Source organism: Urocitellus parryii, chromosome 14 (genome assembly GCF_045843805.1).
Source record: "Urocitellus parryii isolate mUroPar1 chromosome 14, mUroPar1.hap1, whole genome shotgun sequence".
Classification (NCBI taxonomy): domain Eukaryota; kingdom Metazoa; phylum Chordata; class Mammalia; order Rodentia; family Sciuridae; genus Urocitellus; species Urocitellus parryii.
This window is the reverse complement of record NC_135544.1, coordinates 44,762,474-44,780,535: the sequence shown is the minus strand read 5'-3', so window position 1 is coordinate 44,780,535 and position 18,062 is coordinate 44,762,474. Positions and strand designations below refer to the sequence as shown.

At 38.1% G+C, this 18,062-nt stretch overlaps 1 protein-coding gene across 5 annotated transcripts; it reads left to right on the top strand.

The window, feature by feature from the left end:
• The first annotated feature begins 4,681 nt into the window (after positions 1-4,681).
• On the top strand, positions 4,682-17,995 carry Msmo1 (methylsterol monooxygenase 1). Of its 5 annotated transcripts, XM_077792591.1 has the most exons (7): positions 4,714-4,769; positions 7,658-7,751; positions 8,687-8,972; positions 12,768-12,916; positions 14,239-14,365; positions 15,646-15,800; positions 16,913-17,995. In XM_077792591.1, the coding sequence occupies exons 3-7, from the start codon at positions 8,718-8,720 to the stop codon at positions 17,103-17,105; spliced, it is 879 nt and encodes a 292-aa protein (XP_077648717.1). In that variant the 5' UTR covers positions 4,714-4,769; positions 7,658-7,751; positions 8,687-8,717; the 3' UTR covers positions 17,106-17,995. The 5 variants fall into 5 exon arrangements, with proteins under 5 accessions (XP_026251599.1, XP_077648717.1, XP_026251606.1 ...); XM_026395814.2 differs by lacking the exon at positions 7,658-7,751 and having other exon boundaries at positions 4,682-4,769; XM_026395818.2 differs by lacking the exons at positions 4,714-4,769; positions 7,658-7,751 and adding an exon at positions 4,827-5,016.
• Positions 17,996-18,062: the final 67 nt, after the last annotated feature.

Sequence of the window (18,062 nt, the reverse complement as noted above, 5' to 3'; positions counted from 1 at the left end):
GCTCATAGAACTCAGGGAAACACATTTATTGGTTCAAAGGTATTATAATGGATATAGATTAAGAGAAAGGGAAGGTGGGGGTGAGGAAGCATGGAGCTTTCATGCCCTCCTTGGGCCCACTGCCCCCTCAGAACTCTGTTCACAACCAGGAAGCTTATCAAACCTTGTTCATGAGTTTTAACAGCTTGCTCTCTAACCCTGACCCCCTTCCCAGAGGTTGGTGGGTGGGGCTCAAAGTTTCAATCCTCTAATTCACTAATCAACTGTCTTTCTGGTGACTGGTATCATCCTGAGGGTATCTAGGGATCCCACCCTAAGTTATCTCATTAGCATAAACAGGTGTGATCATTATGCTATTTATTAATTATAACTATTAATAATATCGTTCATTATAAATAAATAGCAAGACATTATTACTCAGGAAATACCAAGGGTTTTAGGGGCACTGTTAGTATGAACTGTTGGTGACAGGAACAGGAACAAAGACCAAGCATATTTCATATCATATTACAGTTCTAAACACAGATGTTCCATGAAACTATGAATGTGAATTAAAGATTTCTTTAAAAATTTTAAAATTTTTTCTTAAAATATAATCTATTAGGGTAACGAAGTCTTAACTACTTATGTCTAACACCTCTGGCTTGATTTTATCTTTGAAACATATTAGTTTACAGAAGTTTGTCAGTAGCTGGATTTATAATATTGATTTCAAAGGCCTTACACATACCTCCTCCCCAGACCAATCTGTCTTTCCAGTTTGAAACATCTTGTGTTTTTGTTTGTTTGTTTTGTTGTGTTTTGTTTATTCCTCGAACACAGAGATGCTCCCAGCTGTTCTATTGTGTGGAAAGAAAGAGGTCAGAACTTAAGTCAGAAGGTATCTTGGAAACCTCATCAAGAAATCAGTCCCAGATTTGAGCAGAGTTCAGGGCTGATTAGTGTACCTGTGCTGTGAAGTAGCTCTGCCACCTACTTGGCTTTGTTGGCTGTTGTGTTAGGGTTAAGAAGATTGGTGTAAATGCTGCTAGAAGACTCAGCTCTCTTCCTGTTTCTTGAAGACTTTCTAGTACTTAACTCCTCACTGTCCCTTACAGCACAAGGACCCTAGTATTTGTAATCTCAGCCACTGATGAGTTAGGGGCACAGTGTAGCATAACAGAACAATGTGCTAAGGCTGCTTTATTTCAGTTTGGTCTTAAGCAAATTGCTTTCTACTGATTGCCAGTGCCTCCTTTTGGAGAGGAAGCTGTGTGGGAGAGTGGAACCATACTTTAGAGTCAAGATTTTGGGATTCTAGTTCAGGGCTTCATCACTCTAAGGAAAAATGCTGTGTGGTTCATTGTAAAGCTCATGGACATTGAAATCAGATGGATCTGGGTTTGCATTCCCCTGTGTCAGCTGCTGACTTTGAACACATTCTTAACCTCTGACCCTTATTTTTGTCATTGCTAAAATGACAACAGTAGTATTATGTCACAAAGTTATTGTGGGATTTGATAAAAATATGCATATTATTGTGCTTGAAGCAGGTTGCATCTGATGTTACTGTTCTCTGAGCTCTCTAAATCAGAACTAATAACCAACATTTACTGAGCACTTTTTTGTTGTTGTTGTTCTGGATAGGAACTGAACCCTACCTTGTGCGTGCTAGGCAAGTATTCTACCATTGAGTTGTACTCCTGACCCCTTGTATGTGATACTGAGCACTTTCTGTATCAGATACTGCACTTGCTAATAAATGACAAGCTTAGTAAGTCTGATCCCATTGTGTATTTTGTTACTGTTGTTTGACAGGGCAGCAGGTTTGGGCAGAGAGAAAAATTGGGTTGCAGTGCATTTACACAAACTTGGCCAATAAGTGGGGAGCTCTGAAGCTGGAATGGCCAAGTAAAGCAGTCTTAAGTTAGGGTGAAGGTTTGGATGTTTATGCCTCTGCATCAATCAGCATTGTACTCAGGTAGCCCACTGTGTGCCCTGGGGTGGGTGTGGGGGTGGCTCTGGCAATATGCTCTGGAGGAGTGCCGTTTAAGTGCAGAAGGAAGGTTCTATGTGGGGCACTGGAACATGCACTGTAGGACATGACTCACCTTCTATGGGCATCCTAAAGACAGGGTTCTGTCTTTGACCACCCAAGGGACAGATCCCATTTCTTTTCCTTTGGTATGACCCCTGCCATGGTAATTTACAAAGAATGTGTGCACCAAACACATGGAATAGTTAAATGAGTGGGTATAGGTCCGCACTGGACCTATGAGAGACACCTCTCAAGAGGAAACTTCCTGAAGGAGATGGTACCTAAGTTGATAGGGAAGGGAAAGGATGGCTGATTATTCCAGGAGGAAGGGCTGGTCTGTTCAAAAGCAAGGAGAGGAGTAATAGCAAGAAACTTAAGAAACCATAGAAAGGGGCTTTACATGATATACATGTATTATAACATTGCATGCTGTATGTATTTACAATTTTATATGTCAATTATACCTTATATGAAAACAAAGGGGTTTTCAATGGCTCAAGTGGTACCCTTATGCAATTTATTTTTATCTGTGTATTTTTGGTAGATTATTTTATTTTATTGTTTAATAATTTTTAAAACTTACAATGACAGCGAAATACATTACAATTCTTATTCCACATATAGAGCACAATTTTTCATATCTTTGGTTGTATACAAAGTATATTCACACCAATTCATGTCTTTATACATGGACTTTGAATAATGTCCATCACATTCCACCATCATTTCTAACCCCATACCCCTTCCCTTTCCCTCCCACCCCACCCTATCTAGAGTTTGTCTATTCCTTCCACATCACCCTTCCTACCCCACCATGAATCAGCCTCTTTAAATCAGAGAAAACATTCAGCATTTGTGTTTTTTGGGATTGGCTAACTTGACATTATTTTCTTTTAACTCCATCTATTTACCTGCAAATGCTATGATTTTATTCTCTTTTAGAGCACTAACCTCTAAGGTATATAAAGAACTCAAAAAGCTAAGCACCAAAAAAACCAAATAACCCAATCAATAAATGGGCCAAAGACATGAACAGACACTTCTCAGAAGATGATGTACAATCAATCAACAAATATATGAAAAAATATTCATCGTCACTAGCAATTAGAGAAATGCAAATCAAAACTACTCTAAGATTTCAACTCACTCATCAGAATGGGAGTTATTATGAAGACAACAATAAGTGTTGGCGAGAATGTGGGGTAAAAGGTACATTCACACACTGCTGGTGGGACTGCAAATTAGTGTAGCCAATATGGAAAGCAGTATGGGGATTTCTTGGAAAGTTGAGAATGGAACCACCATTTGACCCAGCTATCCCTCTCCTTGGTCTATACCCAAAAGACTTAAAACCAGTATACTACAGGGACACAGTCATATCACAGCACAATTCACAATAGCTAAACTGTGGAAGCAACCTAGATGCCCTTCAATAGATGAATGTATAAAAAAATGTGGCATATATACACAAGGGAATATTTATCTGTGTATTTTTTAATATCTTTGTTTATTTTTATGTGGTGCTGAGGATCGAACCCAGTGCCTCACAGGTGGGAAAAAGGGCGCTCTGCCACTGAGCTACAGCCCCATCCCCTATCTGTGTATTTTTAAATGCACCTTTTTCTTAAGTAAAAGCTTTGGTTCTCTAAATATGTATTATAACATCTACACACAGTATGAAGAAATGGTATGAAATATGCCTAGAGTTGAAGACAAAGTATGTTAAGCCCCAGCCCACGTCCTCGGGCCATCATTGTCCTGGAAAGGAATTGCAATGCCCACACATGGGCATGCTCAGCTCACTTTCTGGGTTAGGTCCAGGCTTCAACGAACCCAGGTTAATTGCCATCTCCTTTGATGTAGAATTACCCTTTAAACCTTTCTGAGTCTGTTTTCTCATCTGTAACATGGGGATAATGGCGACTACCTATCTGGGTTGTTGCAGGATTTATGTGGCATTTGAAATTCTCTACTTGGTTCAGGGATTTATTAAGGGATACCTGGGGCTGGGAAACAAGGTGGAAAAATAAAATCCAGTCACTAGTTGTGACTTACATTATCTAACCTCTGATCCTTATTTTGTGATCACTAAAATGACACAGTAGTGTTATGCCACTAAGTTATCGTGGCATTTTAAGAAAGGATGCATGTTAATGTATCAGAACAGAAAGCCCCCAATAAGGTAACAGCTGTTGTTGCTGGTGACCGAGGAAGGCTACACCGTCTGTAAAGAAAAACATCCAAAAAACTCATTTGTACCATTATCTTCCTGGGTTTTGATGATATAACCTTCAAGGGACTGTGGCCTGGCACTCTGTTCCGGGCAGCGCTAGCGCAGGATAGGGACTCGGCTGGACCGCAGTTGCCAAGGCAACGCCCGGCGGCGAGCGGGGCGGAGTTCGTCCCCGCCCCCTCACGCTGTCAGGCGCTTCTGCGCTTCCCCGCCTCCAGGCGCGCTGCGGACCCGGCCACTGGCTGGACGTCCGGATCTCACTATCCTCACTCCATCCGCGGAGCCAATGGCTGGAACCGCCAGGGATTCGTTGGCTCGAGTCACACGCTGCCGGCAATGGCACTGACCAATCATCGTGCGGAGGAGGCGGTGCTAGAGCCCTTACAGGCCAATAACGACAGGAGGAACCAGGCTCACCCTCTAGGCTCCACCCCCGAGTTAGGAGAGTTAGGTTCCGAGGCCGCAGCACCTGGCCGAGTGCGGGCGACGGTGGCCCGCGGTCTCTTCGCGAACGTCCAGGTACGGGGGCCGGGAGAGCGGCTCGTGCGCGAGGGACGGGGAGCGGGCCGGCTCAGACCCGGTGATCCGCGAGATGGAGAGGAGCGGGGTCAGGTTGTGGATTCGCGCGCTGGGCGGGACGCTGCCTCGGTACCGGTCACCGGGGCCCGCAGTATGTGGGGTTAGGAGCGGAGTCTATGGAATCGGTGTGACGGATTCTCAGGTGCCAGGGAAAGCGGGTCGATGCCGCTTGATTGGAAAGGAACAGGTGAAAACGGATTCCCGAGGGCTGGAAGTGGGCGGAGCATGTTTCTTGACCGGGCACATTAGAAGGTAGTTGAAGCACGGAGTTGTAAGAGTCTTGAAACTTAGATGCACCACAGGGGAAATAGGGTGTGTGGTGTATGCCGTGCGGCTAGTGGGACTGGGAAGGCGTCAAGGCCTTAGTCTTTATCTGTGGGGAAGCTGCCCCTTGAACCTTGAGTGTTTTAACCCTAGTGTTTAACTCCAGTATCTATCTCAAGGGGCCGAGACCGAGCATCTCCAAAACATGAGGGCGTTGGTACAACCTGGGTTTAATTAAGGTAAAGTGCCACAGGACAGACATTGGCAGACAGCTAAACTTGAAGGTTTCTCAGAGAATCAACAATAACTAAGTCTCTTCTTTTTTCCTGAGAATCTAATCAGCCTGCTCCAGAGCAGCTTTCAGTCAAGCAGGTGGCCCAAGGGTGAGAAAACAGGAAAATCATTCTTGTAAAAGCTTGTTTCCTTTCTCCTCTTTAATTCCTGTTTGTTTGTTTTTTTTGCCTTTGTCCAGTTGACAGCAAAGTATCTGTTTCCCTCCCTTGTTTATGGCGGGCAAACTCCTGAATGTTAATTGAACCAAGTGTCTCAACATTGGTGAGAGCTGGAGGACATTAGTCCTGGCAGCTCAGGTGGGAGAGATTTAGAAGCTCCTTTGAGATGATTTAGTAGGTAAAGGTGTGATTCACCCAGTTAGACATTTAAGGAAGTAGAACATTTGGGAGGGGTGGGGAAGCAGTTGCTGAACTTTTGTATGTTGAGTGTGATGGTGCCTCTGAACTGTCTTAGGTGGAGATGGCTGGTGGTCTTTTGGGTAATCGGAACCTAGAGTTTTGGGGAGAGGGTTAGAGATAGAGATGGCAGCTATCAGGGTATCTTTTTTTAAACAGGAAATGGTTTGCCCATGGTAAGCTTGAATCGTCGGCATCACTTAGAAACTTTTCCAGCTTCACTTCTTCCTCAGAAGCTATGCCACACACATGGGAAATTAGAAAACACTCATCTCCTGAGGGATCTTTTGATCTGCTGTTCCCTCCACTCAAAACATCTCCTTGATTCCCCACTCCACCTTACTGTTTTAATCTGGTCACTTCCTTCTCATGTTCCATGTCTCAGTTGAGATAGCACCTTTCTCTAGAAACTTACTTGCTCTTCTGTGTCTTCAGAGCACTCTGTACATTCTCCCCTATATTGGAATCACATAAGATAAGATCATGATTTGGTTACTTCTTTGCATTCCTGACTAGATTTTGTTTTGGGAAGTTGGGTGAGGGCAGCTACAGCACAGTGACTGCACATAGTAAGCACAGACTGAATATTTATCAGGGTGAATACCTGTGAATCCCAAGAACTGAGGGAGAATTAAAGAATAGAAATATCAAACCTTCCAGTTGGGTTAAGTAATAAACAGCAAAGAATGCTTATTGGATAGGCAGCTAGGAGAGCCTAATGATTTTCATTAGAATAAATTCATTGTAGTGATGAGGATAGAAACTACCTGGGCAAGGTGGCACACATCTGTAATCCCAGCTACTCAGGAGGCTAAGGCAAGAGGATCCCCTAGTTTGGGGCCAGACTGGGCAACTTAGTGAGACCCTGTCTCTAAATAAAATTAAGAAATTTTTAATGTAGCTCAATGGTAGGACACTTGCCTGACATGCATGAGGCCCTGGGATTGATCCCTAGTGCTGTAAAAAGAAAAAAAGAGAAAGATTGCAGTTTGCTAGGAAGTAAATGGGAAATGAGAAAATGAAGACAGCTGACGTAGAATACTTGGTTCAGGAGCCTATAGTAAACTATAGGAAGGATGTCCATTTTATTTATTGTTATTTCTTATTTAAAATAACAGTATAGCATAATGAATCAGTCAGGGTTTCCTCCACTTAACATTTGTATAAGTTCTTTTAAGATTTCTGAACCTCAGTTTTTCATTTACAAAGTGAAGATGACAAAAGTACCTACTTCATGAAGGTGTAGTAAGGATTAAAGTTAAAATGTATAAAGCGTGTAGCACTCTTAGAACACAGATCTTGGAACATAGAAAGTGCTCATTAATTATTAGAGAGGTTACCTAACTTGCTCAAGGTCACACTGCATCTTGGAGTTTGTCAGTGACCTCAAGAAAAATGAAGATTGTAATGATTGTCTTATTATGCAACTTCAGAGGACAATGGAGACATTCTTGGTGTGGGAGGATTGCTGAGTGCCACTGTGGGGAACAGGTCAAGCTTGAAGCCCAGCTCAAGAGGCTATGAGTCCAAAAAGAGAAATGCAGCAGTGGCCTGGGAGAGTTGATAGAAGTTAAGAAAGCTTTTCTCCAGAAAGGAAGACTTGGGGGAATAGGCTCAGGGAAGAGGAAGTTCAAGCGATGAGAATAGGATGGAAAGTGAATTCAGAGACCTGGAAGAAGTTAGCTATGCTTTCTCTTATCTCCCATGTGAAATGGAATGAGAGGTCAGAGTTCAAAACATTTAAAGAACTATTAAGAACTTTTCCATGGTTTTAAAATGATTATTATTATTATTGGACTAGAGATCAAACACAGGAGTGCTTTACCACTTAGTTATAATCCCAGCTTGTTTGTCAAATTTTTTGTTTTGAGGCAGGTTCTCACTGAGTTGCGAGAGTCTTGCTATTGCTAAGGCTGGCCTGAAACTTGGGATCCACCTGCCTCAGCCTCCTAAATCCTTGGGATTTCAGGTGTGTGTCACTGCACTGACGAAATATTTATTTTTTTAGTGGACTGTCATAAATTAGGTACATCAGTGAACATTTTCAGAAGGTGACATTCTTAATAAGGTTTGTCATATGTGTGTGGTTCTGGGGATTAAACCTAGGGACCTTGGTACTGCTCCAGCCACCTCCTGGCTTTATCCTCCAGAGTAGCTGGGATTAGTTTGGGATTACAGGTGTGTGTCACCATATCTTGCTGATTCTTTTTCGTTGTTAACCTATGAAACTAATATTTGTCATATATAATACAACATGACAGTTTTAAAGATGTAAATTGTACAGAAGGTACAAAATGGAAAGTGAGATTTTCCTCTTCTCTTCCATAACACTCCACCCCCTAGAGAGAGAGACATTCTCTCTTTATATAATCTCTCTTTGTAGATTACCACTCCAGATTGTTCCCTTTGTGTCTTTGTGTACATTTTTTAAATTTGTGTGTATTTCTGTGCACAAGCATGAGAGTGCTTAGAGAAAATACCCAAGTATACTTTGTAACCCTTTAGCATATATTGGAAATAGTTTTCTGAGTTTGTCATTTGATCTCTGACTTTGGTTATGAGTATCTTTTTATTCTCCAGTCAGAAGAATTTAATTTTTAGGTAGTTATATTTGCCAGGTGTGTGCTCATGCTATCTTATTTTGAGACGGAGTCCTGCTAAGTTGCCCAGCCTGGCCTTGAACCTGTGACCCTACCTCCTCAGCCTCCCAAGTAGCTGGGATTACTGGCACAGGAGTGCCACTATGCACAACTCAGTTGATTTTTTTTTTTTTAATCACGTGTTTAGAACCTGAGAAATTGGTATTTGTTTAATAATTATCCTTTGTATAACTATCAGAAAGTACGTTTTGAAAACTTGTTTTTTAGAATTTCATTATTCAGCTTATTTGTTCACTTGTTACAGAATTGTAAGGCTACCTGCTGAGATTTGAAAAATGGCAACAAATGAAAGTGTCGGCATCTTTAGTTCAGCATCACTGGCTGTGGAGTATGTAGATTCACTTTTACCTGAGAATCCTCTACAAGAACCATTTAAAAATGCTTGGAACTACATGTTGAATAATTATACAAAGTTCCAGATTGCAACATGGGGATCCCTTATAGTTCATGAAGCCCTTTATTTCTTGTTCTGCTTACCTGGATTTTTATTTCAATTTATACCTTACATGAGAAAGTACAAAATTCAAAAGGTAAGTATGATGGATTAAAGTATTATGATCAGTATTGGTGAATATTATTAATGTGAATTTAGTTTTGTTTTGAAAAACTCTGAATCAGTACTATCCAGTAGAAATATAGTGAAGCCACATATGTAATTAGAATTTTTAATCCAATAAATCTAAATTATCATCTCACCAAGCAATCAAAATAAAAATATGCTTAATGAATATGTTGCTATTTCTTGAGTTTTGAAATTCAGCATGTACTTTGCACTTATTTTAACCCATCTCAAAGTGTTCAGTAGTCACATTGTTAGTTGATACTCTATATTGGCTATCACTGCCTTAGATCATTATTGATAATATTTCAGGAATTGTTTATTAAATTGGGCTCTAAGTAGATGGGATATTTGTCTAATTTGGGCTTTTAACATTTCATGTTTAAACTGACTGGACAGCTAGGAGTAGCTCAGTGGTAGAATGTGTACTTAGTTTGTGTAAAACACACACACAACTAACTAGGAAAGAAAGGTATAGGCATTTGTCAGTATTATCTCTCAGTTCACCCCAAACTCTGGTGTCCCAACCAATCTTAAGTATATATTTATATGCAAAAACCTTGATCAGGGCTATTGGAAGTTTTGTTTCACTCCCTAAATATTTAAACCACCTCAGGTAAGGGGGTGATCCCAGATTATAGTGTTTGCTTTGGGGTGCTCAATGTCTCTAGAAAGCACACTGTGTAGATGGCTAGGTGGTGAGACATACACAGTGCTTCTTCTCAATTCTAGGCAAAATGAATAGAATAAGCTGTACTAATGCATAGGCTGTAAAGAATTTGCACAAGTGTAGAGAGAGAAAGGATTTATCGGTACTTGGTAAAGCAATGATATTTTTGTTGTTGTTGTTGTTGTTTTGTGGGGAGGTACCAGGGATTGAACTCAGGGGCACTCAACTACTGAGCCACATCCCCAGCCCTATTTTGTATTTTATTTAGAGACAGGGTCTCACTGAGTTGCTTAGCATCTCACTTTTGCTGAGGCTGGCTTTGAACTCATCCTCCTGCCTCAGCCTCCCAAGTTGCTAGGATTCAAGGCGTGTGCCACCTTGCCTGGTACAATGATAGTTTTCGATACCACTGTTCGTTGCCCTAAAAAGTCACACCTAACTAAAACCTGAGGGCACAGTCTTGGTATGAAATAGACACATGAGGGTGTTCATCTGTGGACAGCAATTTGCATTCGCTGAGTGCGTGCATTTTGTGTCATCAGTCTGTTGACTTCATCACATCTCCTAGTGAGCCACTTTTTCTCTCTCAGGACAATGCAAGGGAGTCAGGGAAAAGATGAAGGGAATTAAAAGGGATATGGCCCAAATGAGAATGTCCTACCAGCCTCATTGAAGGTCACATAAGTTCCAAGGTACTTTTAATAAAGGTGCCTTCTATGAAAGATGGAATTTATTTTATTTGTCTGATGAATCTGGGGGTGATTCTAGCTGCTGGCAGGTCATCCATGGATTTATTTCTAGGGCTGATTCACTCACTGTATGGCTGGCCAGGTAGAAGCATCCTATTCTTTCCTTGTTGGCCTCTGCAGTTGACTCATTGATCAGAGGAGGTAATCTTAACAGAGAAAATAAAACTTTTTCAGTCCTGGGTATGTGAATGGCATTAAAATGATATGTGGCAGAAGAAAGAGCAAGTAGTGATCCAGTTAGGTACAACTAGTTCTTTATAAACAGATTAAAAGACTGGGTAGTCTGGCTACAAGCATTGCTCGGCACATCCTCCTTTAATGTTTACTTAGTACTAAGAGAGTAATGTCAAATCAGCACAAGTTTTCCAATATAAAACCACGTGTTAGGGTTTTTTTCACAGTAGAGGGTTGTTTACAACAACAACAAAATGTATCCCAAAAATTCAGTGTAGGTTTAGGCTTCTTTTTTTTTTTTTGGTACGGGATATTGAACCCAGAGGTGCTGTACTGTTGATTTACATCACTATCCCTTGTTATTTATTTTTTGAGAAAAGGTCTTACTAAATTGCTGAGGCTGACTGACCTTAAACTTGTGATTCTCCTGCCTTAGCTTCCGAGTAGCTGGGAATCACCACACCTGGCAGTTTTTGCATTTTTTTTTTTTTTCAGTTTTTGCATTTTGAAAGCAAATATTCTGATTAGCATTGAAGTTACAAGATTTCCCAGTGCTGTATAAATTCTAAGACAAAAAGCATTTTTCTTTTTAAAATTGCCCCCCGAAACAGAAGCTGCTAATTGGTAATGAAGTAGTACTAAATACTTTCTGCTTTCCAAAGGAATAGACAACTTGACAGTTAACACATGTGTTTGCTAGTTAGAAAGAAATATTATGGGAATGAAAAAGTGAAGTAGGCCTTGTAGGATCTCTTTCTTTTAGAAAGTCGTACATTGTAATAATTCTCCAAAAATTTTTCTCAAAGATATATGTGCTAAAAACTTCTGAAATCTGTGGCCCTAAAGAAGAGGTGTTCCTCCTAATTAGGGTACAGTTAAGAGATATCTTCTTGGCAAAAATAGAAAAAAACAATATTTTAAAGTAAAATATAGTAAACTTTGATATTGTAGTAGGCTTGATTTTTTTTATTTTTTATTTTAATGATCTTTCAATCACAGACTGAAGTTTTAGAGCAATGGGGCCAAATAATGCTCAGAGCAGAAATACAATTGTAAATTATTTTGTATAATCTCCTCATCTTATTGTTGAGGAAGTGAGCATCCCAGGTTAGTTAATTGGTTAGTGGCAATCTGGTATTAGAGCCCAGGTCTCTGGATTAAATCTTAGATAAAGATTTTTCTTTTGTTGGGAAGATATCTTAAAAATTTCAAAAACAACTGGATCAAGAACCTAGATTTCTGATGCTAATAACTGTGTAGTCCTTGTCAAGATGGTTGACCTCTTTTGGGACTCTGATGAGCAGTAGTACCCATATTTTGGACATTGTGAGGACATTGTGGTTAAATTTTTATTGGCAGATTTCTTAATTTTTCTTTTTTTTTTTTTTTCGTGGTGCTGGGGATTGAACCCTCTGATGTGAAGCAAGCCTCCTACTGAGCTATATCCCCAGCCCAGATTTTTTTAAGTATGAATGTTTAAAGCAATACTACTGATAACTAATATTTGTTATCACCATCTTTATATAAAACCAAAAGTACTTTTTCTCAAGCAGCCCTTTAAATTAATAGATTTAGTGTTTTGATAATGATTTGCTAAGCAAGTTGGATCCTTATGAGTTTTTCTGAACATCTCATTACATTGATCTCTCTTTTCATCTTTACTTAAAGCTGTGAATGAACTTCATCTTCAGGGAACATCTGAAGTTCTTCCAACTCAAAGTTGAATATAATTCTGCCATTGTATGTGAACAGAATGTATTTATATCTTGGGATGAATACTGCCAGATGCTGGGTGCATCAGTTTGCCTGAGTAATAAAGCTTCTGATGTTGTGTGTACAGTTGCATCAGTTGGGGTCACCCAGCTGTAATCCTAGCATAACTTATTTCTTTGAAACTTCTGGCAAAAATAACTGCATAATATCTTGGCAGCAGACTGGAGAATTAATTCATTCTGCAGTACTCCTTTGGCTTGTTTCATATCAGTATAACTATTAACAATTACTTTTTACCTGTTTAAGTAGTGACAGTAATTGTCAAGAATTTAGAAGAAAGGATGTTGTGATTCCAGAGTCTTAGCTACTATAACATAAAATTCACATAACTAAGATAGAATTAAGGTCTGTTGAAAATAATAAAGAGACTAATATTAAATATTGTGATTTTTCTCTTTAGGATAAACCAGAAACGTTGGAAAACCAATGGAAATGCTTTAAAGTACTTCTTTTTAATCACTTTTGTATCCAACTGCCTTTGATTTGTGGAACCTATTATTTTACAGAATATTTCAATATTCCTTATGATTGGGAAAGAATGCCAAGATGGTATGTCCATAAAAATTTGATATTTGTACTCAATTCTGGCTTATTATCCAATTAAATTATGCTTAATATTTAATCTTTGTTTCTTCTAAATATTGGAAGTAAATAAGTATTAGGAAAGTAAACGATTGAGCATCTTTTTAGTGGGTTTGTGGATTAGTGGTAGAGCACTTGCCTAAGCATGTGTGAGGCACTGGGTTCAATCCTCAGCCCCACATAAAAATAGATAAATAAAGGTATTAAAAAAAAGAAAAAGAAACTCTTGCAGAAACTTAAAGGATTCTTAGGTTTTCTGTATTTTAATGTAATATTTTATTGAAAGGTAAGTTTCAGGCATTACAAGTTTCTGTGGCAGCCTTTATATAATTGTGTACAGATACACATGCTTATCCTAAGAAATGGCACTACATGTAAGTTTAAAAATCAATGGAAGATGGGAGAATATGTATTCAATGAACTGCAGATGCAAAATATTTTAAAAAAGAAAAATATTACCTTTACTGAACACTTCTCATTCACTAAATAATACAGTATGGCGATTATTTATATTATATTAGGTATCATTAGTAATCTAGAGATGAATTAAATGATGGAGGATATGCACCATTTTATGTAAGTGGGTTGAGCATCTGTAGATTGTGGTACCTGTGGGGTGTACTGGACCCAATTTTCCTGCAGATAGTGAGGGATGACTATGTTTTTTCTACATTCATGGGTATTCATCATATAAAAGAAGTCCTAAGTATTGTGCATGTGTATTATAAATTATTTTTTGCCATTTCATTTCAATTATGTTCTTTGGTTGGAAAGGTGATTTCACTATTATTAATCTGAATTTAATTTTTTTTTTTTAATTTTGAAATAGGCCCTTCTTATATTGTTCAGGCTGGCCTTGAATTCAGAATCCTCCTGCCTCACACTCACAAATCCCACCTGTGGGATTACAGGTGCACCCCAACTAGGGATGCTTTCCTACATTCCCCACCCTTTTTAATTTCTTATTTTGAAATAGCTTCTAAATTTCATAGGGTCTTATTAAGTTGCTGTGCTGGCCTTGCACTTGGAATCCTCCTGTCTTAGCCTTGAGTAACTGGGATTATAGGCATGTGCTCTGAGCCTGACTAGTGGTCTTGAACTTTACTTCAGGTTATATCATAAAGCTGTACCTAGCAGTTTTGAGAATTTGTTGATTAATATGTATACAATTATGTCAAACTGGTAGCTGGGTATTTGGTTTTTAATAATATCTCAAGTAGTGATTCCAAGAAGCCTGGGTTGTTTGAGTTGTTTCATATTCATAATATTACAATATTTTCATCCCAAAGGTGTATGCTTTTGGCAAGATGCTTTGGCTGTGCAGTCATTGAGGATACTTGGCACTATTTCCTGCATAGACTTTTACACCATAAGAGAATATATAAATATATTCATAAAATTCATCATGAGTTTCAGGTATGTTAGAATCATATTTAATGCTTTTTTCTATTAAAGGCAAAATGTCTACTTTTATTGCCTGAACATTTCAAAAACTCGTTGTTGATATTTTAGTTCCTTTTCTTTCATCATCATTAAGAACATAGCACACATACACAAGCAATTTTAAAAATTTTCTTCAGTTTCTTAATTTCATGGTAAATTGAGACCTTAAGGAAAAACATTATAGGAAAAAGTTCAGATTTTTATCTCATTCCCAGAATGCTATATTGACACAGATACCTAGCAATTTGATAATAGCTATAGTAATGGTAGGGTCATTTAAATGAGATCCCCAAGTAATAAATCTTTAATGTTTAAACTTCTAAAACAGTTATTGACTTAGAGGGTACATGGTGCTAAATCAGGCATCCCTTTCTTGGCAGAACAAATACAAATTAATAAATAAAAACTTAGAGTCCAGGTAGGGTGGCACATACTTGTAATCCCAGCCACTTGGAGACTGAGATAGGAGGATCATAAGTTTGAGACCAGTCTCAGCAACTCAGCAAGACCCTGTTCGTGGTAGAGTGCCACAGGGTTTAATCCCTACTACAAAAAAAAAAAAAAGTTCAAAGTCAGTTGTTTAATGCTATTATCTTAAACCATTAAAGACAGTTTTAAAGATTTTTATATCCCTAGACCTTTTGGTAGGAACAAAAAGATACTTATTGTTGAGAACTACCATTGTTTATATTTGTTGATAGATGTCATTATTACATATAGAAACAATGTGATTTTATAAAACTATGAATAAATAGAATAAATGTCTTAGGTAGTGAAATCAATTACACATACATATGCATGCAGAAGGATTTATTTTAAGGAATTGGCTTGTGGGATTATTGGTCCCTGGCAAGTCTGAAATCTTGGCAGGGCAAGGTTATAGGCTGGAAATTCAGGTAAGAATTGATGTTGCAATTTTGGGTTCAAATTCCACAGAGCAAGAAGCTGGAAACTCAAACAGGGTTTCTGTATTACACTCCTGAGAATTCCTTCTTGCCCAGGAAGCCAACCTTAGCTCCTAAGGCTTTCAGCTGATTGGATGAAGCCTGCTTTCTATAATGAAAGAGTAATATCCTTTACTCAAAGTCTGTTGATTTCAATATTAACCACATCTAAATACCTTCACATAGCAAAATCGTAACAGCAAAAACTAAGTGGTATTAGACCACACAATGAGCATTGTAGCCTAGCCAAGTTGACACGTGAAGTTGTCCATCACAATGTATTAATGAATTTGTGCACTATTTGTTTAGGCTCCATTTGGAATGGAAGCTGAATATGCACATCCTTTAGAAACCTTAATTCTTGGAACTGGATTTTTCATTGGAATCATGCTTTTGTGTGATCATGTGATTCTTCTTTGGGCATGGGTGACCATTCGCTTGATAGAAACCATTGATGTCCATAGGTGAGTTGTGGTTTCTTTGGGCAGAAGATGTTAAATATATTTATTTTCACAGTGATAAGATTATCTTTATTTCTAAGTAGACTAATAGAAGTTGATCTTTTAAGAAAATAATCATGGGATAAAAGTTCAAGTAATTGAGATGTTTTTATATCCCAATGTTATCATTTTTATAGTATAGTGGTGGTGTATTATTTATTCAAAGTAAATTAGACCATCAACTTCTATATCCTTCTATATTAACCTAAATCTAACTCTGATTTGAATAAATATATTGAAACCTTTACCTTTCACTGAATAAACTGTTTCTAGTCTCTGCTCCTCAGCACTGATGAAAGTACAAGATAAGAGTCCTGCTTGTAGTATAGACATATTTGGCTGCTTCCTTTCTGAGGAAGATGTGATAAATTTTTCATATTGAATGTCATTTTAAATGCTTAATATCCTAATTTTTCATTATTTTAAAATCATGTTCATTGCATTTTTACTTGGGACTTTGAACTAAAACAGGGAATGCAGAATATCAGATCCTGAGAATTGTTTTTGAATGACTCAAGTGGCAAAATTAATGCTTCCAGACCTAGGCAGAGAATATCTTCCAGTAGAAAAATGATTACCAATATCCCTGTCAATCTTTTTTTTTATTCTTTTACTCCTGTCTCCTCCTTGCTCTTCAGCCTCCTAAAGGGAGGGAGAGTTTGGGGTGAGTCAGACTAGTATGACTATAGATATATCCCATTTTGGATATGTGGTGAGAAATAAAGGAGGATGCCAAAAGACCATCATAGATTGTTTTTTAAGTTTTTCTTTTTTTTTTTTTTTAAATGATGCTGAGCATAGACTCCAAGGACCTCATGCATGCTAGAAAGTGCTTTGCCACTGAACTATGTCCCCATCTCTTAAGCTTTTTGCTTTTTTTGTTTTTAAATTTCTTCAAGTGGTTTCTAAAACATACACCTTTTTCCATTCAATCTTTGCAAACATGTCACAAATTAAATGATATAGGCAAAGTGGAATGTTCCTTGAATTAGTTAATGAGCACATGACTTGATGAAAATGTCAGTTTTTCGAGGTGTGTTTCTTTTTCCTTAACAATCTTTGTCATTTTGTTTCAGTGGTTATGATATTCCTCTGAACCCTTTAAACCTCATCCCTTTCTACGCTGGTTCTCGGCATCACGATTTCCACCACATGAACTTTGTTGGAAATTATGCTTCAACATTTACGTGGTGGGATAGGATTTTTGGAACAGACTCTCAGTTTCATGCCTATTATGAAAAGAAGAAGATGGGGAAAAAGACTGAATAAATATCTCTTGTACACATCCCTGAAGATTCACTTTTTCCCGAATTGAAACTGGTAGCTAACATTGCTTCTGGGGAGCAGAAATAAGCATGTGTCTTGGCTGCTAAATGATACAACAACATTAACAACCTTTAATTATCTTCCTAGTGGGAACTTTTTCTACTTTACATACAAGTTCTGTATATGTAGGAATAAATAAATATATATTTGAGTATAATTTTCATGAGGAAGTTTTAAAGGCCGTGTTGTTAACCTTACAAAAAAGTTTTCAGTGATGGAAGAAATATACTCCCCTACCTTCACCTTCCCTGGTAATACCAGAGGCCTGAAGTTGACATTGGTCTTTGGGTCTTTAGGTCTTTTAGATATTTGTCATTTTAGAAAATTTTTAATAATGGTCCTGGCCTTATATTTAACTTGAAACATTTATTATAGATTTTTGCCTAAAATTGAAATATCATGAATTAAACCACATCAGCTGATAACAGTGAGTGATGGATCCTGCCAAATCAGAAATGGCCAACATCAACACCTTCTACTCTCATTTGGAACTGACGAGTCTGGGGTGAATCCTTCTCTGAAGAGTCATTATTTATTGCAATGCGGCATAAGCATCCATAAATAGTGTTTCTGACTTCAGATATAAGTGAAATATTTTGGTCTAAAGTTTTTTCAAAACTTAAAATTTTTAAAAAATATTAAGGAGCTTTATTTCTGTTATTTAACCTTTCATTCTTGTTTATCAAGTTTTCATTAAGGATGTATCTTTGAAATTTTGTGAACTGACTTGCTGTATTTGCACTTTGAGCTATTGAAATAAATGTGATTCTTGTCTGATTATCTGGTTTCCAGTTTTGAACATTAACTGTCAACTTTTATTATAAGGAAAAGTACAGAAGTCATTAAATTATTGTTTCATAATAAAAGGACTTAGTTCTATTTTCTGAAGTGCCTCACTGT

What these genes read in the sequence shown, in the direction of transcription:
- Msmo1 (XM_026395814.2), top strand. Translation starts at nt 8,718, where the DNA reads ATGGCAACAAATGAAAGTGTCGGCATCTTTAGTTCAGCATCACTGGCT. An exon ending in GAAAGTACAAAATTCAAAAG is followed by an intron (nt 8,973 to 12,767) that starts GTAAGTATGATG and finishes TTTTCTCTTTAG; the next exon opens with GATAAACCAGAAACGTTGGA. An exon ending in TGGGAAAGAATGCCAAGATG is followed by an intron (nt 12,917 to 14,238) that starts GTATGTCCATAA and finishes TTCATCCCAAAG; the next exon opens with GTGTATGCTTTTGGCAAGAT.